Below are 27,907 nucleotides of genomic sequence, written 5' to 3'. Positions count from 1 at the left end.
AAAAATAAACTGAGAGACATGAAAATTTGTGACTTAAATGACAGTGAATTCAAAATTGCAGTTCTGAGAAAAACTCAATCAGATACAAGAAAACAAAGTTAGGAAGTTTAATGAACTAAGAAATAGAATCAACAAACAAAATTACTACTTCACCAAAGAGATTGAACTTATGAAAATAATATTAGAAATTCTGGACATGAAGAACTCAATACAAGAGATGAAGAATAAAACAGCAAGCTAAGGAGACAGAGCTGACCAGATGGAGGAAAGAATTAGTGATCTCAAAGATAGAAATCTGGAAATGACACAGATGGAAGAAGAGAGAGACTTGTGAGTTAAAAGAAATGAAAGAACTCTACAAGAACTATCTGACTCCATCAGAAAAAGCAATATAAGAGTAATGGGTATACTAGAAGGAGCAGAGAGAGAGAGAAGGGCATAGAAAGCCTATTCAAACAAATGGTCAACGAGAACTTTCCAAACCTATGGAAAGAACTGGATCCTCGAATACAACAAGCAAACACCTAATTACCTCAATCCTAAAAGGCCATCTCCAAGGCACATTATATTTAAACTGTCAGAAATTAATGACAAAAAATTCTCAAGGCATCCAGGGAAAAGAAAACAGAAACCTGCAAAGGAAAGCCTATTAGATTATCATCAAATTTTTTCAGCAGAAACACTACAAACTAGGAGAGAATAGAATCAAATACTCTAATGATTGAAAAAGACATTTGATCCCTTTATAGATGGTGTATTGCAGAATTGTACACCTGAAACTTATGTAACTTTACTAACAATTGTCACCCCAATAAACTTTTTTTTTAAAAAAAAAAAAAGCAAAGAGAGACATTCCCAGCCAACAATTATATATCCAGCAAAGTTGTCCTTTAGATATGAAAGAGTAATAAAGACCTTTCCAGATACACAGAAGCTGAGAGAATTTTGCACCACAAGATCTGCATTACAGGAAATACTGATGAAGGTTATTCTACCGGAAACAAAAAGACAAAAGGATACAAAACTATGAGTTAAATTACTAACAGACAAACTGAAGCAGGAAATGGCAACTCCTACACAAAGTAGGGTACTATATACTTAAACATAACATAAAAGGTAAAGGAGATAAAAACAGGAAAAAAAAAACGAAAAAAGAAGACAATTTTCTACTGCAACTCAGAAATGAACTCACATTATAAACAGGGATAATTTGTGACCAGAAAAACTTAAAAGGAGTAAGTTTAAAGGTCTGAATTCGCAAAGGTGAGTGGAGATAAGATGCATGATGAAGAAATACAACTACTGTATATATAAACTTTCTTTTACATAAGGTTAATGGTAACCACTCAAAAAAAAAAATCCAGCACTGAGACACATTACATTAAAAAAAAGAGGAAGCAGAGAAAAAAATATCATAGAATACCACCAAACTGAACTATCAGAAACTAAAAACAAAGACAAGGAAAACAGTGGAGGCACCAAGCTACCAGAAAACAAAAGATAAAATGGCTGCAGGAAGTCCTCATATGTCAATAATCACCCTGAATGTAAATGGGCTAAACTCACCAATAAAAAGGCCCAGAGTAGCAGATTGGGGTAAAAAAGCAAAACCCAAACATCTGCTGCCTTCAAGAGACACATCTCAGCTGCAAGGACAAATATAGACTAAAAGCAAAAGGAAGGAAAACAATACTCCAAGAAAATGGCATCCAGAGAAAAGCAGGTGTAACCATACAAATATATGACGAAACAGATTTCAGGATGAAAAAGGTAACGAGAGATAAAGATGGACATTTCAAAATGATAAAAGTGACAATATAACAAGAAGACATCACACTTATCAAAATATATGCTCCAAAAAGACATCACACCACCAAAAAATATAAAACAACTACTAACAAAACTAAAGGGTGAAACTGACAAAAGCAGTTATAGCAGGAGACCTAAATACCACATTGACAGCTATGGATAGATGGTCCAAAAAGAAAATCAATAAGGAAATATTAGCCTGAAATGACACAGTAGACCAAATGAACATACGTACTTCCCTGAAAATAAGACTGGGTCTTATATTAATTTTTGCTCCAAAAGGCGCATTAGGGTTTATTTTCAGGGGATGTTTTATTTTTTCATGTACAACAATCTACATTTATTCGTGTACAAAAATCTATACTTATTCATCTATTCATGTACAAAAATCTACATTTATTCAAATACAGTCATGTCATCTTCTTCTGGAACGTCGTCGTAACTCTCCAAACCCCGAATCCCAGCTTGAATTTCTTGCAACTCCATTTCCCGTAGAATCATTGGCCCCAATCTCTCATGTCCAGCAATAGAGCTGTCTTCAAATGAGCACTTCTTGTCCATGTAGCCTTCTCATAGTGCATTGGCAACACAGCTGTCAGTGATTTTATCCCATGAATTCTTCACCCAAGTCACGACCTCTTGCAGGCTAGGCTTCACAAAGTTTCCACGCTGATTTCTCTCCATTCTATTTCCAATGGAGTCATTGATTTCCATGTGCAAATGATCCTTGAATGGCTTGTTTATTGCATTATCAAGAGTCTGGAGATAGGCAGTCATTCCTGCGGGAATCATTATTTGATCTATTCTTCTCTCTGCAAGGAAGTTCTTCACATTTTTAGCGCAGTAAGTGCTGGCTGAATCCCAGACTCTTTGGCATCTCCCAAAACAAGTGGCCACATTAAATTGACCCACTTCCTTGTGTGCACCAGGGTTTTTCAGTTTCCAGAACGTAAATGCCTGAAACACATTCAACTTTATCTTTCTCGCCCTTAGTGATGATTAGAGGTGGGGCTTTCTTTCCATCCAGACGAATTGCCGAAATACTGGTAACACATGCACTTTCGTAACCAGTGGAGGGAATGTAGATTGACAAGGCACCCTTCTGATCAATTGTCGTTTGAGATCCTTGGCCCATAAACACTGCAGTTTCATCCATAGCAATCATGTTGGAGAGTTGGTATTTAGAAAAGTCAATGCCATCAACAAAGGACTTGAATGCAAGTGCATGTTTAATAACTTCAGTATCTTCCAGCTTGAATAGTGTTGTCAATTTTAGAGATAAGTTCATGTCGCTGAAGGAAGCCATCCAGCCAGTGTTGTAATGCTTTGAATTCTTCTGGGGATATTGCAAGGGCAAATGCTTGAATATCAGCCCCGCGCACAACCAAAGCCTTTGCTGTCCTGTCAGCAACCCATTCACAGTTGATGTCTTCCAGCTCAGGAAATAATGGTTGCCGACCTGATCCACACTTGCACTTCTTAGCATATCCCTCATCCCCCTGTTGACTGAGGTTATCGTACTCTACTCACCGTTTTTGAACCATTCAGAAATCCAACTTCTTCTCTTTGCAGAAAGCTGTATGATTCTTGCCCCAGGAGTCCTCCATGATTCCTTTCTTGTATTCAGCGGAATAGCTCTTTCTTTTTGCACTCATCTTGTCTGGAGGACAAAATATTATTCTCTTTACATCTACCATTAAATCAAGTGTTAATTGAAGACTTATAAGACAGGAGTGGCAACAAAATGATGTGTTAAGAATGATGGTCCACACAAAAGCGATGAAAAATTTCAGGCACCAAAATTCAGAAAACGTTTCTTTATTTCACACGAGTGCATTATGTCCGTTACAACACACGATGTATTGAATTATGAAGATTCATATTGGACACAACCACATTCGTTCATTATGAATTGCACACATTATTCGTGCGTTGTGTCTGTACTCCAGTTGGTCATTTGGCAATAATTCTCGAGTTCATCTGTTTACATAGGTGTTTACCTCTTGTCCAAAAGCATCTGCTTGGGTATTTACAAATACTTAATTATAATTTATATTATCATTTATTTTAAGTATTAATGTCAATAATATTATTTATATTTAATTATATATTAATATTATTATTTTATAATTCAATACGTCTGTCGTGTGTTGCAATGGATGTACTAAATGCATCCATCTGGCTGACAGTCTTAACTGGGGCTTATTTTGGGGGTAGGGCTTATATTACGAGCATCCTGAAAAATCACGGTAGGGCTCATTTTCCAGTTAGGTCTTATTTTGGGGGAAATATAGAAATTTACATTTACAGAGCCTTTCATCCTAGAACACCAGACTATATATTCTTTTTTAGTGCACATGCAGCGTTCTCAAGGATAAACCATATGTTAGGACACAAAACTATCCTCAACAAATTTAAGAAAATTGAAATCATACCAACTATATTCTCTGCCCACAAGGTTTTGAAATTGGAGATCAACTGCAAAAAGAAAGTGGGAAAACCCACAGATATGTGGAAATCAAACAACATGTTACTAAAGAACGACTAGGTCAAGGAAGAAATAAAAGGAGAGATCAAAAGATACATAGAAACAAATGAGAATGAAATATAACATATCAAAACTTTTTAGATGCTGTGAAAGTGGTGATAAGGGGGAAATTTATATCATTAAATGCCTCACACAAGAACCAAGAAAAATCCTGGGCGACCAGATAACTCAGTTGGTTAGAGTGCGAGCTCTTAACAAGGTTGCCAATTCAATTCCCTCATGGGATGGTGGGCTGCTCCCCCTGCAACTAAGATTGAAAACGGTGACTGGACTTGGACGTGAGTTGTGCCCTCTACAACTAGATTAAAAACAACAACTTGACTTGGAGCAGATGTGCCCTGGAAAAACAAATTGTTCCCCAATATTCTCCAATGAAAAAATCCCAAATAACCAACCTAACATTATATCTTAAAAGAACTAGAAAAAGAAGAACAAATGATGTGCAAAGTCAGCAGAAGGAAGAAAACAACAAAAATTACAGCAGAATTAAATGAAATAGAGAACAAAAAGACAATAGAAAAAAATTTATGCAACAAAGAACTGGTTCTTTGAAAAGATTAACAAAATTGACAAATCCCTGGCTAGACTCACTAAGGATAAAAGAGAAAAGACAAAAATAAACAAAATCAGAAAGGAAAGAGAAATTACAATGGATACCACCTCCCACCTGTTTGAATGGTCATTATCAACAAGATAAGTAATAACAAGTGTTGGAGAGGCTGTGGAGAAAAAGGATCCCTCATACACTGTTGGTGGGAACGCAGATTGGTGCAGATGCTATGGAAGGCAGTGTGGAGGTTCCTCAAAAAATTAAGAATAGAATTACCATATAACCTTGCAAACCCTCTCTTGGGTATCTACCCAAAAAATCTGAAAACATTTATTCGTAAAGATATATATACCCCTATGTTCATTGCAGTATTATTCATGTTGGCCAAGATATGGAAACAACTGAAGTGTCCTTCAATAGATGATTAAATAAAGAAGATGTGGTACATGTATACAATGGACTATTACTTGGCATAAGAAAAGATGAAATATTTCCATCTGTGACAACATAGATGGATCTTGAATTTATCATTCTAAGCAAAATAATTCAGACAGAGAAAGCTGAGAAACATATGACTTCACTCAGATGTGAAATTTGAAATGGAAAGCAACAAAGGAACAAGACAAACAAAAACTCACAGACACAGACAACAGTTTAGTGGTTACCAAAGGGTAAGAGGGGGAGGCAGATGGTAGAAAAGGGAAAAGGGCGTCAAATATATGGTGATAGAAGGAGAATTGACTCAGGATGGTGAACACACAAATGCAATACATAGATGATGTGTTATAGAAATGTACACTTGAAACATATATAATTTTACTAACCAATGTCACCCCAATAAATTTAACTTTAAAAAGTGAGATATAAAATCAGTAAAATATCCAAGTGCAGTAATTGTAAAACTAAATTAACTGGAATGTTACAGGAGTAAAGTGGTTCATTTTGTTGCTTAATTTATAGAATTCAGTTTATCATTATAGTGTAATATATATGCATATATACATATACATATGTATACATGTGTGTATATATATATATAATTGTGGGTATTGGCCTCATTCCTGGCTGCATTTTAACTCTGTGATATCTCTGCAGACCTAAGAAATTGGGGGAATTTGTAAGATTGGTAGATAATTCTGGAAAGGACACAAAGTGAAACTACATGAACAGGATTACACAAGAATACTTATAATTTCTACCCCAGTCCTCCCGTATTATCCTTAGTGTGACAGCCCAAATCTTTTGCTCTGCAGCCAGAAATAGATTCACCTCCCGATCTAGTGTTATGCCCTCACCAAATCCATTCTCCTGCCTGCTGCTGTGCTCCCTGCCCCTCTTGCCTCACTGCCCATATAACTTATTTCTTGGGAAATTCTCCTTGTAGATGCATTGAAATATGCATATATTTCCTTGCTCATTCCATGTCCACGTTCTTGTCCCTTAACACATGGCATGCCAATCCAAGACGTCTAATCTTCCTCCTACTGCACCCAAGTTTCCTAGTTACTCTTATTCCTTGATTTCTCACAGGTCTTGGTTCGCCTGTTTCCACTTTTTGTTGTTTGATAGATGATGATGATAGGTAGGTAGGCAGGTAGATAGAAAAATAGATAGATAGATAGATAGATAGATAGATAGATAGATAGATAGATAGATAGATATTTACTGAATTGTTTTGACCCAAGCTAGGACAACTGAGATTTTGTGTGTGTGTGTGTGTGTGTGTGTGTGTGTGTGTGTGTGTGTCTCAGGCATTTGGACTAAATGTTATTTTGGGGGTTTGTTCATTTAGAAGTCTCTACTGTAAAGTTGCATTCTTATCTTTCTAACATATTTGAATCCTGCAAAGATTTTTAAGTTGAGAGATATTTTTAAATTCAGTTCAGCAAGTACTTATTTAAAAATCTGTGGTTGTACAGTGTTTATAAGGAAATCTATATTTTTTTCAGAAATATATTTCTGTAAGCAATCAATATTTTGCCCTTGATTGTAATAGGGTTCTAGCAAGATGTCTCCTCCCTTAATGAGGTCACTTGTTTTTCCAAAACTCAGCATCTCTTGCAGCTATTGGTAGAGGCATACCATCCCCCAGGCAAACCTGCCAAGGAGCAATCCTCAATTTTTGCTGCTTTAAAGTAGCTGTTTTAAATGCATTCTGGTTTTAACCCCTAGTACAATCTTACCATAACTTTTTTCATGCCTGTGATGGGGAAAGAAGTCCTTCTGGAGCTACATGAGCTCCACTGGGTCAGTGGGCCTTTGCTTTCAGTTACTCACTCATCTAAAGCAATTTCATTAGAGATAAGCTCTAATGTAGAAGTATCTCTTAGAGATAGAGAGAAAAAGATGGGTCTGGAGTTTGAACTCTCCCATAAAGTTAATGAAATTCATAAACTAATATTTTAAAAGCACTTAAGATTCCTTTATATACCAACATGAATACAAAGTATAGTGAGTTCCTCATTTTTGATAAATGAAGTAATGGGTTACACATCAACCTTCTAGCCGAGCATATCTGGAATTAACTTCTCAATACTTCCTACCCCAAAAATCAAACTCAAATTAGGTGACTGTGAGTGGGACTAATTTTTTCATTTTGGAGGAAATATGAAAACAACCATAGGAAATAGATAATTTCACTTGCAGACTCCTTTTCTGGTCAAACAAATTGTTTTCGATGTGGAAACTAGGCTATCTTCCTCATATTATTGAGCAGTATTAGATGAACTAGTATTTTACTGTGACTGCTTAGGAATACCAAATCATTTTTTAATTGATTTGCCATTGAATTGATTTGCCGTTGTTTACTTAATTCAGATATTCAGTAGACATATCGTCTATCTGTGGATATGTTTACCACTGATTGGTTGATTAACTTTGTCAACTAGACAGGCTTTTTTAGTTTATATTTAATTATTTAATTAAATTCTTAGATGCAATTCTTTTATTGAGAATAACATTTTAACAAGTTTCTCTCCTGTAACCAACATGGGACCCTCCACTGTCTTTAGTTGCTGTGTGTTCTCTCTGATGCAGAATGTTCTGTTCTGGAGGCTGGGAATTCCAGGATCTAGGTGTCAGCCAATTCAATTCTACTCCTGATGAGAACTCTTCTCCTGATTTGCAGATAATAGCATTGTGTCCACTGTGTCCTCACATGGCAGAGAGAAAGGAATCCAGCTCTCCATTGTAAGGTCACTAACTCTATCAGATCAGGGCCCCACCCTTCTGACTTTATTTAACCTTAATTGCTTCCTATTTTTAAAATAGCTTGAATTACTGTGCTAAAAGATAAGACAGAATATCCATCCTCCAATGGCTTTCCATTTCTTTCAGGATGAAAGCCGAAGTTGTTTATGACTCAGTCCTGCCATTCTATTTCTAAACTCATCTTCAACAATTCTTCTGAAAGCTAACTCTGCTCCTTACTCACCGGTCTTCTCATGCTCCTGCATATAATGCTCCTAATGCCTTGGCACTAGTTGTTCCTTCAACTGGGGATGCTTTCCCCCAGATATTGGCATATCTAAACCCACACTTTCTTCAAAAGTTTATTCAAGTATACCTTCTCAGTGAGGCTTATCCTGACCACTCTATTTTAAATTGTAACCTGCCTATTGCAAGGGAGCTCTTGTGAAGTGTAGATGGGATTGCAAATTGATATAGCAACTATGGAAAACAGTATGGAGGTTCTTCAAAAAATTAAAAGTAGAACTACCATATGACCCAGGAATTATACTTCTGGGTTTATATCTGAAGAAACCCAAAACACTAATCCAAAAAGACATATGCACTCCTATGTTCATTGTGAAATTATTTACAATAGCCCAGATATAAAAGCAACCTGTGTCCATTGATAGCCGAATGAATAAAGAAGAGGTGATATACATGTATATATACAATGGAATATTACTTAGCCACGAAAAAGAATGAAATCTTGCTATTTGTGACAACATGCATGGACCTAGAAGATATTATGCTAAGTGAAATAAGTCAAACAGAGAAAGACAAATACCATGTGATTTTACCTATATGTAGAATCTAAAAAACAATAAATGAACAAACAAAACAGAAACAGACTTATAGATATACAGAACAAACTGATGGTTGCCAGATGGAAAAGGGGTGGCAGATGGGTGAAAAGGGGAAGGCATTAAGAAGTACAAATTGCCAGTTATAAAAATAGTGACAGGGATGTAAAGTACAGCTTAGGGAATACAGTGATCATATTGTAATAACTATGTATGGTATCAGATGGGTAGTAGACTTATCAGGGTGATCACTTTGTAAGTGATAAAATATCTAATCACTTATTAATATATTGCATGTCAACTATAATTGAAAGATTTTTTAATTAATTGGTTAATTAGTTAATTAATTGCCACCTGCCTGCTATGGACTGTATTGTGCTCCCTTCAAATTCAAATTTTGAAGCCCTAAATGCACAGTGTGACTGTATGTGGAGATGGGGCCTCTAAGAATATGAAGTAGGTAATCAGATATATGAGAGTAGAGTTTAAGAGAAAGGTTTAGAATAAAGATATAAACTAGGGCATTATTCACATATAAGTAGCATTTGAAACCACAAGACTATGATATACCCAAGTGTATAAGTATAAAATAAAGAAGGGTATAAAAATCAAACCTGGAGCATTCAAATAGTAAGAAGTTGTGGAGAAAAGTAACTAGCCAAACAATACAGAGGGGAAGCAACCATTTAGTTAAAAAGAAAACCAGTGCAATGTGATATCCTGGAAGACAAAAGAATAAAGTCTATCAAGGAAGAGAAAGCAATAAACTGTGTCAAATACTTCTGATATGTCAAATATGATGACAATGATGACTGAGAATTGATTTTAGCAGCATGGAAATCATTGGTGACCTTGACAATAGCAGTGTTAATAAAATAGTAAGGACTAAAGTCTCACCAAAAAAATGGGTTCAAGAGATATTGGAAGAAAAAATAATATAGACCACTTTTTAAGAAGTTTTGCTGCAAAAGGAAGTGGAGAAATCAACATATTTTGAAGTCAAAAATATCATAATTTCCTTATGGATTGGAGCAGGACAGGGGAAAATAAAAGGAATTCAGGATGACCCCACGGTTTTGGCTACAACATCTATAAGAATGCAATTGTCATATGCTGAATAAGGAATACTACAGAAGTAGGCGGGGTAATTTAAGACTGAGAGCCTTATCCAAATAGAAATGTCTATAAGCCATTGGACATATGAGCCTGTAGTTTAGGGAAGAGGTACATGGCTGAAAATATTGGAGTCATCAGCATACAGAGGGTACTTAAAACCATGAGACTGCATTAAATCACCATGGAGTAACAAAATAAGAAAGAGTTAATAGAACTGGGTGCATGTGGAAGAAGAAAAAAAACAACAACAAAGGATACAGATAAGAATAGTCAGGTAGGAGAAAAACAGACGTTAAATTTTGAAAAGTATTGAAAAACAGAAGATACTTATCAACTGTGTCAAAGGATGCTGTTAGGTCTGGTAAAATGAGGAACAGAGACCAGACCATAGGATTTTAGTAATAGAAACCATTGTTTGACAGGAGCAGTCATGGTGGAAGGCAGAGGCAAAAGCCTGGTTGGAGTGGGCTCAAGAGAGAATGGAAGGAAAATAATTGGAAACGGCAAGAAATAGCAACCCTCAAGAAGTTTTGCTATAAAAGAAACGTAGAAACTAGGTGAAGATTAGAAAGAGAGATTTTGAGAGAATTTTGTTTGTTTGGTTTTGGTTTGGTTTTGGTGGGGAAAATACCTGCATCCTTGTATGCTGATGGAAAAAGAAAAATCCATTAGAAACATTTGGCTGGGAGTGTGGGGGGAAGAGAGACACAACACAGATGAACTGGTTATTCTTGTCTACAGTATTTTAAGAGGGGCACCTCTTGAAAGGCATAAAGTTTCCTCAGAGGGGATTCAGGGTTCTATTCCTTGGAAGAATGTTCAGAGAGACTATGCGTATACAGGGGATTTGGCTAACAATGGATTATGAATTCCAAACGTCGCACTAAAAGGATTTCAAAGAGTAGGAAAGGATGGGAACTGGGACCGAAAAGGAAATGAGCAAAATTCTATGGGGATTAAAATAAAAGGGATGAAGGATGACCTCGAAGTCTGGAGTTGAAGGGACGGACATAAATAGAAGTAAATGAAAAAAGTGAGGTGAGTCCTGATGGAACCAAGGCAAGTTTCGGTGATACAGGGTAGGTTAGGAGCTAGGGAGGGCTGAGTGTCTGGGGATCTCTTGTTCCCTTTATGTTTGGCAGGCACAGCTCAGCATTTTAGCAAGTTATGGACTGAAGAGTGCAGTGACCTTTTCCCCCCATCTCAGACTCCAAAGATATTGCTCAGTTACCAGTTCAATAAGAGAGGACAGACTTTTTTCCAGGTCTTCATTTCACTGCGCCAAAAAAGAAAATCAGCTGTGCAGGGCGAGATTTGTCAGGCGGCCCACACTACCTATGCTCTGGTTATTCACCTTTCACAGAGCTGATTATTTGATAAAATTCTCTTGATACGTTTCAAGAGAGATTTTCATGGGAAATCCAAACGCACTTAATTCTACCTTGTCATAGCAAAACTGCCCTAAGTCATCAAATCAAGAGCTACCCAGCCCCCGCCCATGCTTAAATAGAAATTCAGGACTGATATGAATCCAGAGGGTTTTTGTACATCGTAAGGGAGGTCCTCCTCTTTCCTCATTTTCACTCGAGTAAAAAATGTTCTTCCAGAAATATTTCCGAGACAGCAGAGTGAACAAGAAAAGCAATCTCAAATAAAACATACATACCATGTAAAAAAATATTTTACTATGTGGTAATAATATTGACAAACAATTTTATGGTTTAATAAAATCTAAATGTAGTACGAAAGTCACTCCAAGGCAAGTTCCGCTTAGATCCCACAAACTGGAATTTTTCATTAGAGAAATGTATTGTTAATCTCCTGCTTGGAACTGCCAGTGGCTAAGCATGTTTGCCAGAACTGGGAGAGACAAATAGCTCAAGAAATTTCCCTAGAAATTTAAGAAAAACTATTTGCTTAAATTATAGCATTAGTTGGCCTTTTATGTGGTGCTGAGGGGTTGACAAAATGATTTTTAGTGTAGATAATGGCAAGTTATGTTACAGCAATTCATGTATAAAGATGAGATGAAAGGATTCTAATTAAGTACAGCAAACTTTGACATGTGCTAGTGCTTACTTCCTGAAGATTAATTTTGATTTTACTAATGAGACCAGAAGTGACACCATGGCCATGTGTAATAAGGAAGCATGCAACTGCCTGCTGATACTGTTAGTGCCTGTAATGTCCTTAATTGACATTTGTAACCATTTTCCAGTCCTCCTAATGACATGAAATCTCCTGTCTCTCCATAGTCCCAGAAATCATAACAGGGGACATGGAGTCAGCCATGGCAGTGGACTTGAACCCCTGGGTGGAATATGAATTTAGAGTGGTTGCCACCAATCCAATTGGGACTGGAGATCCAAGCACTCCATCTCGAATGATCCGCACAAATGAAGCAGGTAAGAAGGTTCCAGAGTCAGAATTCTATTTGCTATGCCTCTGTCACTTTGAAAGCAAGTTGAATTAACCATGATTACATCCTTTAGTGTAAATTTTTTTCCTGATTCATTTACCTAGACATCATAAAAGCATGTTCTTTCAAACAATTATTTCACTTTATTTGTTTTCAGAACTTCTTCTCCTTGTTTCCACAAATAAAGGTGTATAGATACTTCAGTGTCCCCCCAACCCTTGCAGCCATCATCAAGTTACAATGAAATTGAAGTCGTATTTTCTTCTGATTATATACTCATTCAATATAGTAAATCTATAAAATTCAGAATAGATTGGTTCATCCTATTTTTATCCAGTTATAAGAATTAATTTTAATTGTAGCATACTTCCTTAAAACTCTTTATGTTGCCCTTCACTGTCTGATCTCGTATAAATTACAGTTGGCAAAGTCAGTCTTAACTCATTGCCTTTTTGACATCTGTGTAAAATAAATACCCATCTGCTTCCTGATTTAGAAAACACAGCATTCTTCTGGTCTTTTGAATGAGGTATCTCTGATAAAATGTTTCTAATGACCACATAAGGGGAATTAACAGCTTTATTTTAAAAAAAAATTAAAGGTATCTTGCAGGATATAAAACTGAAAGCAACAAATGAACAAGACTAACAAACAAGTAAAAACTCATAGACACAGACAAAAGTTTAGTGGTTACCAGAGGGTAACTGGAGAGGGTGTAGGTAGAGATGGGTAAAGGGGGTCAAATATACAGTGAGGAAAGATTTGACTTTCATTGGTGAGCACACAATGCAATATATAGATGAGGCATTATAGAAATGTATACTTGAAACCTATATAATTTTATTAACTAATATCACCCCAATAAATTTAATTGGGAAAAGAAAAATATTTTTAAAAATTAGAAAAGATATCCTGCTGATCACCTGGTTGAAGCAGAATAAAGAACATTTTTTAGTAGAGCTTTGATTACTTTGGACAGGGTCTTCTTGAAATTAATATTTTATGTCCTTATAAACTTGGATGTAAAAAATATCTGGTAAGATATTAGTTTAGGCAAACACAAATGTCAATAATGTTGATGAGAACAATTGGAAAACAATGGAGAAATTGGGGTGGGGTAGATTGCAGATACTGGGAGGCCAAAAACAAATTTTAATGTCTTTATACTCCATGATAACACATGAATCTCAATAACCAGTAGAATAAAACTATATGAATGAGGATTTTTTTCTTATTTGTTCACTGTTCTAACTTTAACACCTAAACAGAATCAGGTATTAGTACTCCATATGTCTTTGTTGAAAGATTAAATATTCCTTTTTTTCCTTTATATGCCCTCCTTATGCATATCAGTACCTGGATCAGAGACATGTATACATAGAAGACTAAGAATTAACTTTGGGCATTTTGCATTATAGAACTGGACCAAAAATGTGATTTGTGACTTCTCACAAATTGAACAAAGCTCATAATAATTAAAATAAACTATCAAAAGGGTTATTTTTCTAAAACACACTAGGTCTGGGCCTTTAACAAAAGAGTTTCTGTAAAATACGCTGGTTCTTTTTAAAAAAAGAAAAAAACAAAACAATCCAAAACGTTCAACTCATTGCATTAAATGTGACTAACCATACAAAAGATGTTCAAATTATTTCCATATAAAAATTAAGCACCTAGAAAATAAAAGACAAAGTAGCCTAAATTTGTTGGAAAAAGATTCATTCACAGAAAATCCAACTTTTCTGCTTTTGTGATTTGCCTATTACAGTTTGTTCTTTCTGAACTTTTTCAGAAGTGCAAGTTTTAAATCAATATTAGTTCCTGGTTAAATTTTCATGCATTCATAAAATCAGCCAGCTTTTGCAGTGTACAGGTGTTCATTAATTAAGAGCATAACAGGGTAGTTGTTCCTCATTTTATGTAATCATGGTGTAGATATTGAAATAACTGCCAATATTAGTATTTATGCACACATATTTTCTCAAACACACTGTCTTATTTTGCATGTTGTTAATTGTGTTTAAACAAAAGCAAAGATTACTGCCTAATTCAAAGACTCTACAAATATTTATTTCAAAACTAAATAATCCTTTTGGGATGAAGAATCCTTTTGGGAGAGAAGATAAATCTCCCCATGCTATTAAAAAAGCATTTTAGTAAAAACACTTTACTTTTCCAGCTAAAATGTACTCAGATGATGCATTTTAAAAGATTTCTCCCTCATCTATTTCTGCATCTACCTCAATCATACAGCTCCTATCTCTCTATTTTTTCAGGTTCTATATAGAGGACATACTTTAGCCCATTAAAATCTTATTGAAGAGAAGAGAAATAGCATGAAAAATGCATGGAATACTCTACTTTGAAAGCAAATTGAGGAAAGCTTGTACAGCCTACTTTATGTTTCTTGTGCGTTAGTACCACCTAGGGTTAGCGCTACTAATCATAGTGTTGAACCAAGGGCTGACCTCTGTGCCTGTTTTGTCAGGCAGCACAGATTAAAACAGACACCAATATCCTGAGACGTCCTCTCAAGCTACATGCTCTGTCTCTATTAAGTACATGTCCTGTATTTTAAAAGATGACCTCTTCTAATGGACCAAGTAAACTTTGAAAATCAATGGAGCTGCTTGGAAAAGAAAAGGTCTCACATTTGGGATGTTAAGTTGAATCTTTTATGTCCCTTTAAAATTCTCTTATTTACTAGAATAGTCTAAGTCCCAAAGCAGCAATAGTAAAGCACTTTTACCTTAGCATTGTACCTTTCCCACAAACCAAAAAGTCAATTTTTCTCTGAAATTTCCTCTAAGATATATTTAGAATTTTCAAGTCATCAAAATACTGTTAGTAGACAATAAATATAAGATAAATTGAATTTTTGTTATTAAGATGTCAAAATAGGAATACAAATATATCTTTAGTTTAATGTACATTTACATTTATTTATTTATAGTACAATTTTATCATAAGTTTTAGATAGATAGATGATAGATAGATAGATAGATAGATAGATAGATAGATAGATAGATAGATAGATGCCTGTGTTTAATTTTGGCAATGTGTTTCATCATCAAAACAGTGTATAAATCTGGGTTGTGTAATGGAAATGTTTTCTCTATTATTTAAAAAGATGACACTCAAGAGAGAAAATCACATTTTAGGAAATGAATTTGAAATATATGCTATGGTAGAAATGAAAAAAATGTGTAGAAAATGAGTACAGCATTTAATTAAACTTTAACATTGTATAAGTTACATATTTTTAACAATAATTGTTGAAAGATAAATGAAAAGGAGAAAAGATAGAGATAATTATAATAATTTAGAAACCTTTGGTATTTTCTATAGCATAAAATTTTTATTATTATCAAAGCTCTTAGTATAAATCTCAACATTTGCAGTTTCTTTATTTCAAATGTCTTTATTTCATATATATATGACCCTACCTTCCATATATGTATATAATTTTCTATTGTAATTTGATATATATATACATATATGATTCTACCTCCTATCTGTAATTAAGAGCTTAATATTTGGAGTTAGGCAGATCTGGATTAATGTTCTTTGCCACATACTAGCAGTGAACATACATAAGATACGTACATATTTTCAAGACTCAATTGTCTCACTTATAAAATAGGGATAATATCACTACCTCCTCCTTTGAATCATTGTATTAAATAAGATAATATGTGTAAAGAGCATAGCATAGTGTCTGGCACAAAGTGAATGCTTAATGTTAGCCATTTATTATTGTTATTATCACTATCATTAATGTTATTGAGGTATAACTTTATTAAGTGGAGTTTTCAACCACAGTAATCATGCATAAGTTGCTTTTTTCATATTGAAGAAACATTTTCAGGTTAAACATGTGTCTATTGATACAGCTAGAGCCATCCGGTCTCTTGGCTTGCAGCTAGCTCCTCCAAAATGCTCTCCCATTGAGAAGTCTCTGCTGCAGACTGTGTGCCATTAGACCCTGCTACTCAACCCACCTGAACAGCTTGGGAGTCAAGAGAACATTTCAGACTGGAGCATAGTACCCTGCATACTTCTCTCTAAATCCCCTCATCCTCTATGTCTGGCCTTTACATGCTGCCTTTCCTATCTAACCAGGTCTCAGTCTCCAAGTGGGTTGTGATATTGTCCCAACATGTACACATTTTCTGTGCTTCTTATAGCATAGTTAAGATGAAAAGAGCAAGGGGGGGTGGGGGGAAGAAGTGTCAAATGAAAGACCATACTACAAAAGCTTGCTCCACATTCAACTAGTTTTGCAGTTGTGTAGTACACTGTATTCTGTCCTGCCATTCCCTTTTGACACTGAAATAGAAAATATCACATACATATTTCTAGCCACAAAAGGGAAAATATTTTTTCTGCAGTTAAGAGACTAATGCTCAACCAGATAAATATGAATGTCAACTAAACAAACAGAAGAAAATCCTTTCCTAGCCTTAGCACTTTCTTCAATATATCACAGTATAACTGGTTTACTAAACAGATTGAACTCTCCAGTTTAAACAAAATGGTTTTCTTTTTCTGTCACCACTGCTCTCCAAAATGCTCCGTCTGATTTCTGGCTTCAGCCTTAATTCTGTCCAAGACACATTTAGGTATTAGGGCTGTCCTTTCTCAGGTGTAAGAAAATTCCATTTGCATTTAAATAAAAACTTTAATCTCACTTCCAATTCCATATTTTTCTCCCTTCATCCCAGCACAGGCTTGACACCAGGGTATTGATCTTTGGTTTTCTTCTTTCCATTTCCTTCCCCGACCTTCCGACTAACTGCTACTCTGGGCACTTCCCAAAACAAAAAGAAGAGGAAGAACTACTTAGGTGGTATAATTTGCAGTTTTCACATGGGCATTGAGTGCTCCTCGTGATGGCATTTGTCCACCTGATGCTTCTTTCTTGGAGGGTGCATTGGGTTCTTTAGAGACTCTCCTGTCCCCTAGCAGGTAGCCCTACTGGGTGTGATTCCAACAAGCCTATTCAAGCCCACCTCCCATAGCGTCCGTGGCCCACAGTAATCACTTCACATCCCTGTCCTGCCAAACTCTAGGAATACGAAGTATTCTCAAACATTATTTTGCTCTGTGCTCTAGTAGCATTGTGTGGCGCTGGGCTATCATACAAAATTCTCAAGCTCAATGGCATCTTGCTAGTATGTGAGGAGTAAGCATCTGTACTCTCTGAAGCAGCTGTTTTGCTCCTCTTCTCACTTAGCTTGAGAAGGAAATAACATTCCCACTTCTCTTCTATTGACAAACAGTGGTAGAGGGAGATGCCACAGCACATCCATCTGTTAAGCTGACAGACAACCTTCTTTCAAAACATTCTTTGAGCTAAAATCTCTCTCTCTCTCTCTCCCCCCATATATATATATATATATATATATATATATATATATATATATATATATGTATATATATATATATATATATATATATATATATATATATATATATGAACTGGGAGGTTAATGAGAAAGGGTCATGAAATTTTGTTTCTCTCTATCTTAGCAGTTCTGTGGTTTTTCTCTAGCCCACCTCACTTTAGCATCTGAGGTTACATGTGACTCAAGTACCAAAAAACTCATTTAAGTTCCTACTACAATTTCACAATTTCTTTAGTTGTATGTTATCTTCCTTTTTCTGAAAGGAGCTTGCTTTGTTCATATTTGTATCTTCACATTTCTTGTCCATGATAATTACTAGGAAAATTTCACTGAGTTCAAAAGTTATAGAAGGAACACAATTAAATACTATTATAATATGATATAGGGTTGAATTCGTTTTCTCTGGGGGTATGTAGATTTGCCTTGTAAATGACATTTAATGGAACTTTAAAGGCCACACTAAATAGGACTCAGGCAGAATTATTTATAGGGGGAAATTGAAACTAGAGTTGTCAGGTGCTGGTATGTGCAGAGAAAAGGCATAAGGCTATGGGATTTTTAAAAGTTCTCCAGTCTGTTTCTAAGGAAATATTACATAAAAAAATTATAAAGCATTCAGCTGAAATAATTGGGGAATTCCAAAAGAAAATATTATTAAATGAACATTATAGCTTTCTTCAACCCAATGAGTAATTTAAGTATATTAAATAAAAGAAATGGTTCTTAGTAACATTAAGAGAAGGCAAAAATCATGGCAAGCAACAGAACTCTAGACCAAATCTCAATAATTAGGAAAAAAGAAGATCATAGTATGGCTCATATAGCAGACACTACTTTTAAATCATGAAACCACTTTTTTCCAGGCAAGTCTTTTCTCCAAAATGTATACAAAAAGATAAATAAATAAAGATCTTCAGTTTCAGAGGCACTTTGCAAGTAAAGATGGTAATTTTCACTAATGCTTTTCTAAAAGAAACCTGACTAATTGTTAGGTGTGTCTTTTCCTGATATAAATAACAAAGTGACAGAAGAATAGTAGAAGATTTCATCATGAAGGATAAATGGACAACGAGAGGTTGTCAACCCAGGAGCAAATGTGAGACACTCAAGTTAAACTTCTTCTACTTTCCTAGTCCCCATAATAGCATATACCAGTCATAAATCACAAACCATGGTCCAGGCCCTGTGCTAAGCACTTGCCCTTTATTCTTTCATTTATTTTTCATATTAACCATCTAAAGCAAGAAATGTTTGTCTTTATGTTACAGATCACAAAACGGAATTAGAGAATTTTAAAAACTTGCATAAGGTCACCTAGTAAGTGATAGAGCGGGAATTCTAACCCAGACTTTACACCAAAGATGGTGCCTCCCAAGTGGGTTTCCCTCCCCGCACCCTTCTTTCTCATCCTTTTCCTTGTCCTTTTTTTTTTTATCACATGCATCAACAAATGTCATTCAAAAATTATTTTACCTATCCTCTGCTTCTATAATTTCTTGTGGACCCGCATAAAGTTAAGAGAATATGAGTTGAGGTAAACACCATTTATTGTATATACTCACCTGCTATGTTTGTGACTTGCCATTCATGAGAAAGTTCATAAATCAGAGAAATCTTGCATTTTCTAAAATATCTTAGCAACCTTTTTTGCAAACCAAAAATGGTATATTGCCTAGATTTCCAAATTAAAACAAGCTGAGCCAAAATTGAAAGTGTAATTCCCATGGAACTATCAAAATAATATAAAGATTTCCAAAAGAACATTCTAATTCAAGATCACATGTGAATATAGCAAATGAAACCATCAGCAATATGGAAAAATAACCTACTGAATAAAAGAAGATATTCACCAATGATATGTCCAATAGGGGTTAATATGCAAAATGTATACAGAACTCATACAACTTAACACCAAAAGGACAGACAATCTGATTAACAAATGGGCAGAGGACCTGAATAGACATTTCTCCAAAGAGGACATACAGATGGTCAATAGACATATGAAAAGATGCCCAATGTTACTAATCATCAGAGAAATGCAAATTAAAACCATAATGTGATAATCACCTCACACCTGTCAGAATGGCTATCATCCATAACTCAACAAACAAAAGTATTGGCGAGGATGTGGAGAATAGGGGACCCTTGTGCACTTTTAGTGGGATTGCAAATTGGTGCAGCCACTATGGAAAACAGTACAGAGGTTCCTCAAAAAATTAAATACAGAGCTACCTTATGACCCAGCAGTCCCACTCTTCTGGGTATTTATCTGAAGAAATCCAAAACCCTAATTCAAAAAGATACATGCATCCCTATGTTCATTGCAGTATTATTTGCAATAGCCAAGATATGGAAGCAGCCTAAGTATCCATCGATAGATGATTTGATAAAGAAGATGTGGTATATACTCGTATGTACAATGCAATACTACTCAGCCATAAAAAGAATGAAATCTGACCATTTGTGACAACATGGATGGACCTAGAGGATATTATGCTAAGTAAAATAAGTCAGAGAATAACAAATACCATATGATTTCACCTAAATATGGGATCTATAAAACAAAACAAACAAAACAGAAACACCTCATAGATACGTAGAACAAACTGATGGTTGCCAGATGGGAGGGGGGTTGGGTGACTGTTACAAAATAGTCATGGGATGTTAAGTACAGCATAGGAAATATAGTTAATAATATTGTAATAACTATGTATGGTGTTAGGGGGGTACTAGACTTATGAGGGGGATCACTTCATAAGTTATATAAATATCTAACCACTGTGCTATATGCCTGAAATTAGCATAATATTGAATGTCAATGGTAATTGAAAAATAAAAAAACAGAGAACCATGTGATTTCACTGATATGTGGTATATAAACCAAAAACAACAAAAGAACAAGACAAACAAATGAGAAACAGAAACTCATAGACACAGACAGTGGTTTGGTGGTTACCAGAGGGTAAGGGGGGTGGGGGGTGGGGGGTGGGAGATGAGGGTAAGGGGGATCAAATATATGGTGATGGAAGGAGAACTGACTCTGGGTGATGAACACACAATGGGATTTATAGATGATGTAATACAGAATTGTACACCTGAAATCTATGTAATTTTACTAACAATTGTCACCCCAATAAATTTAATAAAACAAAATTTAAAAAAAATAAATAAATAAAAATAAAAATAAAAAAAGAAATTTATAAAAAATCACATGTGGGGGTGGCCGGTTGGCTCCGTGGTTAGAGCACAGTGCTCATAATACCAAGGTCGCAGGTTGAATTCCCACATGGGCCAGTGAGCTTTGCCCTCCACAACTAGATTGAAAACAACGACTTGACATGGAGCTTATGGGTCCTGAAAAAACACACTGTTCCCCAATATTCCCCAATAAAATCTTTAAAAAAAAATTGCATGTTAATAGATTTATGCTGAACTTTTAGTGTTTTCCACAGAAGACTTCACCACTTTTTCTTTTTCAAATCTAAGTAGATAATAACATTAGGTAATATGTGTAAGTTATAGTTCCAGGCACTGTGATCATTATGAAAATAACCTTAAAGTATAGGTACTATTATTATCTAAATGAGACAACCAAAGGACAAAGAGGTTAATAAATATTTTCAGCCAACCAGCCAGAATGGTAGAACTGGGATTCAAGCCCAGATCTTTCTCACTCCCACAAGAACACTTTTACCATTTGTGTATACAACTTTATCTGTCCTTTTGATAGGAATAAAAGCATTATTTGAATTCTTGGAAATTACTGATATTTTTTATCTTGACCTTAGCTATCTCATTGATAGGAATAAAGCATTATTTGAACTCTTTAGAAAACACTACTCGTATTTTATATCTTGGAAACTCCTTAAATTTAAGTCTTTCTATAAAGTGAGCTTAAATGATAATAAGTTAACTGAAATATTGATGTGCTGTGCACTCTAATTCTAGCAGGAAAAAAATGCTTTGTAAATTTCCCTCTTAACTCCCACCTTTACTATATAAACAACTTCCTCTCCTTCTTTCTGTTTTCTGTAACTTTCTTTTCAAACCAGTTGCTGAATTACCATAAACTCCTAGATTAAGTGGACTCCCCAGGTCTCTAATAAAAACTATATTATTTAATGAGCCATATAAACATTTACTGTAATAAATACTGGCAAATTTTTAGGGAAAAGAGAGTGACAAATTATTTCATCCTGTGTTCTGTTTAGTTAATTTAATTAATTTGCATGTTAATTAAAGCATGCTGTCAGTGTGACTGACTTTGCAAAACTATTACACTTAGAGTTCTTTGAGGCTCACACCTAAATTTATGCATGCTTAAACTAAGATAGTACGCTATATTTTTGTCACTCTGAGTGTTTATAATATTTCCAACATACAAGGTAAACAGAAACAAGTCTACATTTCAACATGCCAGATAAGGCATTAAGACAGTTAAGCATTTGCAGTTTATGGGAAAAGTATCCATTACATTATCTGTTCAGGGAAGAACATTGCTCCGAAAGAAATTCAGGAGAATCAGAGTTTAATCTGTTAATCATGCATGTAAACTTGATTCTCTAAGCAAATAAGCTCAGGACATTTATCAGTAGACAACTGTGGGAGAAAAGCATCTAGCTGCTTAATTCTAAATCTGGTTTTCATTAATTACATTGAAAATATATTTGGTTTTTAATTAAATCTGTATTTCTCCGAACTCAATGAAAGCATTTATTAGATATTTGATTATGTTAATTTTGTTTCTAACAAGAATTATAGAACTTTTATGCCAGAAGGGCTCTGAAAGATTAAGTCAAATCCCTGTATATCATGAATATGTTGTTTTATAAATAAAAGGATATAATTAAAATCAGTGGTCTCCAAGGCATTGACTGCAGAGATAATAACTGTGTGCCACCAACTTGAAAAAGAAATGAATGATCATGGATTCTACTGATCATCTGCATGTAATTAGGAAATTTAAGCCAATTAGAATTAGCGTACCCATTTCACACATTGTGATCCTGACAACAAAACATAATTCCTTATCTGCAGCTGTTAAAGCCTTAAGTTTTCTTTTTGTTTGTTTGTTTTTATAGTTTTATTGATATATAATTTGGCATATAATGCTTTATTAGTTTAAGGTGTATAACATAATGATTTAATAGATCTATGTATTATGAAATGATCACCACAATAAGTCTAGTTAACATTCATCACCAAACATAGTTACACATATGTTTTCTTGTGACGAGAATTTTTAAGATCTGCTCTCTTAGCAACTTTCAAATATTCAATACAGTATTGATAACTACATTCACCATGCCATACATTACATCTCCATGACTTATCTCCACATCTTACAACTAGAAGTTTATACCTTCTGACCACCTTCACCCATTTCCTGTACCCCCCACACCCCACCTCTGGCAACCACCAATCTACTCTCTGTTTCTATGAATTTGGTGTCTTTAGCTTCCACATATAAGTGAGACCATAGAGTATTTGTCTTTTTCTGTCTATCTTATTTCACTTAGTATCATTCCCTCAGGGTGCATCCATGTTGTCCCAAATGGCAGGATTATCTTCTTTTTTTATGGCTGAATAGTATTTCATACCACATTTTCTTTATCCATTCATCAGTTGATGATCACTTAGGTTGTTTTTGTGTCTCTAAAGCCTTAAGTTTTCTATTAGTAGTTCCCATTATATCTAGTAAGCTTTTTATTTAAAACAGTTGGTGTTTATACACATATACTATAAGACACAATAAAGTATAATGCTTCTTTTTGTGTCATTTATTATACATTAAAATTGGAAATAGTGTGAGAAAAAGAGGTTCTTATTTCTTTACATTAAGGTGAATATGGGATATTTTCTCTTGAAAAGAAATTAGCAGCAGTAGGAAAACCTCAAAGACTGATTTCAAATAATAAAAGGAGTTTTATGCAATCTGGTCATTTATGTATAATCAACGTAGAAATTAACCATATAAAAACAAATCAAATCATAAAAAGTCTTATTTTGCTTTCTTGGTTCCTCAAAGTGGAATTTTTCACCAAAGTTTTCAACAATTTTTTACTCAAAAAGTTAAAACTTTTTGAGAAATATAAATATGTTTTCTAAAAAACAAAAGCAGTAATGGACTGTAGAACAATACTGCCAAACTTTAGAAGAAAGCTTTCGACTTCAAAGTCACTTGTATTTCATTGTATTCATTATCTCTTAAATGAGCTTCAAGAGATGCTCACTAGATCCCCAGAGCCTACTCTACACCTCTCATCTAGAGAGTCCTCTTTTTAGATGATGTTTGAGGGCTGCATCAAATAGAAAATGATGTTCAATGCCTAGTCTTTCCACAAAATTCATGATCCAAAATTCAGAATGGTGTCCTCAAAGAAAAGGATTCAAAGTCCTAAATGTAGGGTATAAACTTAGTTATTCCAATGTAGTGGGCAAAGTAGGTGGCCCTGGTCGATATTATTGGTAATGTTATTTAGCTATCAGTTGTCAGACATTAATATGAATTGTATGTGGGGGATGCGGGGTACACTTTTTAAAAAACAAATGGTACTGAGAGAAGTCATAATGGCATAACATTAACTAATTAACTTGCTGCCACTATATTCAAAACTCTGAGATTAGCCACTGAGGGAATATTTGGAACCTTATAATCATACCCTTTAACATACAGTTAAACCTGCTCCCCTTCTGTGTGCCTTAACATACCATACCAAAAATAAATTTAGAACTAGTACTATATAACAGTGGCTTGGGGACGTGGTGTCAGGGCACACCGATATGTCACAAGTTCTCATATGGAGCAATAATTATGACTAACAACAAAAAGCTCAATAAATGATTTCCTTGCTGTTCATTTAAATAGGACATATTCACAGTTATTGCTGTAATACTGTCATTTTCTTTTGTCTCAGTTGAATTTCTTGTGATTTATTGAATGAGAGACAAAGGGGTATCCAATTCCATGTAAGTCTGAGGGAATTCATGACAGTGAACTCCAAATATGAGTAATCTTTAATATATACAGAGGGTGCCAAAAAAAAAAAGTATATGCATTTTAAGAAAGGAAAAAAACTATTAAAATTGTAATAACATATACCAATAACAAAAGATGAATACAAGTCATGTGTATACGTTTTGTTGGCACCCCTGGTATTTAACTGTGAAAAAAGAAAGATTGGTTGCTGCTGTCATGTATATCCTCTTATATGTGCATGAGCAAGAAAAGAACTCGTGCTCATGGAGGAAAGTGCCGGAGGACACTAAAGTTTGGACCCTACCGAATGAAGTTTATTGATTTCAATGGAGCCAATTATATATTTACAGATTTTTCTCTTCCACTTTCCTGGTCCAAGGAAATTTCTTTTTTCCTTTCTAGCAGAATATAAATTCTGCATAAGTTTTTCTGGTATATAAAATGCTGTTTAAACATCTACCAGTAATTAATAGCCTTTCATCCAGATAGGTAATATATGGGAATGGATTTATTGTTTATGAGTATATCAATATTGTTTAAAAACTTTATGCTGAGATATAAAGCCAACACTGAAGTGTAAAATTACTAATGCAGGCTCATAGCCTGGAAAATGATTTCTTTTAATAGTTTTCTTCATTTAACAGTTCTTCATTTGAAAATGTTCCCTTTCAACTGCTGATTTTATGGTTTGGTGTAGTGAAGGGGAAATTTATTTCTTTGATACATTTATTCTTTTAATAGTTATTTATTTGAAAAAGTTTCACTGGGTGCTTATATATTTTGAAATTTGCAGAGAGATTTGTTCTTGGTAGAGTTTCTGTTGTTGTTGTTGTTTTTAATGTTGATTCATTTTAATGTATTTTCACTCAATGGAAGTGTTGCTAAGGTTTCTTTAAATTAGACCTTCTTGAGGGGTTCTCATAAAGCAATAATACTAATGTCAACCTGTGGATTTTCCAGAGTATCTGCAAACCTTGAAACCACAGAAGAGAGTTATATCATTAGAAAGCAGAAAATTCATAGGATAAAATTTAACCATTAGTAGATGTCCTTAACTATAGTGTTACTTATAATTTAAACCTTACTACCACAAAGCATTCACAAGAGGACAAGTTTGGGGGTGCAGTATGTGGCCATGAAAAATATACATCAGTCTCCCACATAGATTTAAAAGCGAGTATCTCTCTCAAATATTTTGTTTTAATATTGAATATTACCATTCTAACTTCTAGCAAACTTTGATTTATTTCAGGATTTTACCCAACCTGAGTAGGGTTATGATGTATCCTTCTTATAAGGACACTTAAATTACACATCTATTTATTATTCTCTCTCTACACATTTTTACCCACAGTTCCAAAAACAGCACCCACCAACGTAAGTGGAAGAAGTGGAAGAAGGCACGAGTTAGTCATTGCTTGGGAGGTAAGAAAGCCTACACTCAGATGTTAGAACGTGTTGATTCCTTAAAAAATAAGGCTACATATCTCGTATCTCTATTTGGTTCAGAGAGACTGAGGAATTTCTGTTTAAATTAGATTAAGAAACACTTTGACCATGCATTACTCAGATATATATTGCCAACATCAACCTTTCTGATTTTCATACCAGGCCCCAGCTGACTTTTCTCCAAGTCTGTGGTATGCCTTCCTGTCTCATTCAGGCTATCTCTGAATAAAGTTTGAATAATTAAAACATGTTACCACACGTATACTTCAGATGTTTGTTTGACTTAGTTTGATATTTAATTATTTTACAATTAATTAGCACCCTTGACTCATTTGGAGGCTAAAACCATAGGGAGGAAGGAATTGACCACCACTCAATTGGTGTCATAGTGCGTGGGTTCTCTCATTTATCCCATACAGCAATCCCATTAGTGGGGATAATTTTCTTTATTTTAAACATTATGAAACTGACGGAAAGTTTAAGTACTTTCCCTGGTAAGCAATAGAATTGGAACTTTGATTGCAAAACTTACGTTATTTTGTCTCCCTCTTCAAAGTTTCTTGTCAAAGGAAAGGAGTGTGAGAGGTACATTTATTTTTTATGAAGCCACTTTCCTTTTTTGATAAATTACCTTATTCCATGTAGCTATGTAGCTCACAAAACTATGCCTAAGAATATGGAAATTGAATGGAAATAGAAATGTCTACTGGAGAAAACTAAACAAATTCCTGACAGACTCTAAGAACAATGATAAAATATACAAAAAACTTCTCTTCCCAATAAGAAATTTTCCGTGAGCACATCCTCTGTCCTGCTCTTATGTCCATTCCTCTCTTCTTCAATAAAACTTTCTGTCGAGGTATTAACTTCCCAGTAGCTGATCTTCACTGAGATCAAATCTCTCTAAATGGAATTGCCTTCTCTTTCAGTTTTGTGTCTTAGCTCAAGTGGATATAACAAATATTTCACAGACTAGAAGGCTTATAAATGACAGAAATTCATTTCTCACAGTTCTGGAAGTGGGAAGTCTAAGATCAGGGCCCCAGCAAATTGAGATCTGGTGAGGGACTACTTCCTAGTTCACAGACAGCCATTTTCTCACTTGGTCCCCACATGGCGGAGAGGCAAGAGGGCTCTCTGAAGTCTCGCTTATAAGAGCACTAATCCCATTCATGAGGGCTCTGCTTTCATAACCAAATCACCCACCAAAGTCTCATCTCCTATTACTATCACATTAGGGGTTAGGATTTCACTAAATGAATCTGGGGGGAATATAAACTTCAGTCTATAGTACTTTAATTTTATAGCCTTTATTTCTTTTATTCCATTCAATAGTTTTTCCTCAAATCAAAATTCAAAACAAAAACATTTAACAAATATTTATTGAGTACCTACAATTTGTCAAGCATTGTGCTATGTAATAGCTAGCAACTGCTCCACTAACTAGTCAATCACAATTACTCCTTTTTATGACATGCAATTGATGCCCATTTAACAAATTTAAACGTAAGCCTTATAGTACAGGAAGTTTCTTGAACAAATGTTATATTCCATTTTTTTATATGTTAGTAAAGCACAAAAGCAATTTAAAAAAAAAA

At 34.8% G+C, this 27,907-nt stretch overlaps 1 protein-coding gene across 2 annotated transcripts in view; it reads left to right on the top strand.

Moving 5' to 3' along the window:
- The window catches only part of CNTN5 (contactin 5), a 1,268,958-nt gene that overhangs the window by 1,190,910 nt on the left and 50,141 nt on the right, over nt 1-27,907 (top strand). For both annotated transcript variants that reach the window (XM_019741696.2, XM_074335568.1), the window contains 2 exons: nt 12,310-12,459; nt 26,215-26,285. In XM_019741696.2, the coding sequence (XP_019597255.2) occupies nt 12,310-12,459; nt 26,215-26,285 (221 nt within the window). The remainder of the gene's footprint in view (nt 1-12,309; nt 12,460-26,214; nt 26,286-27,907) is intronic.

The sequence above is a fragment of the Rhinolophus sinicus genome, linkage group LG06 (genome assembly GCF_036562045.2).
Source record: "Rhinolophus sinicus isolate RSC01 linkage group LG06, ASM3656204v1, whole genome shotgun sequence".
Taxonomy (NCBI): Eukaryota; Metazoa; Chordata; class Mammalia; order Chiroptera; family Rhinolophidae; genus Rhinolophus; species Rhinolophus sinicus.
Note: the sequence above shows the minus strand (reverse complement) of the source record. Positions and strands in the feature narration are given on the sequence as shown.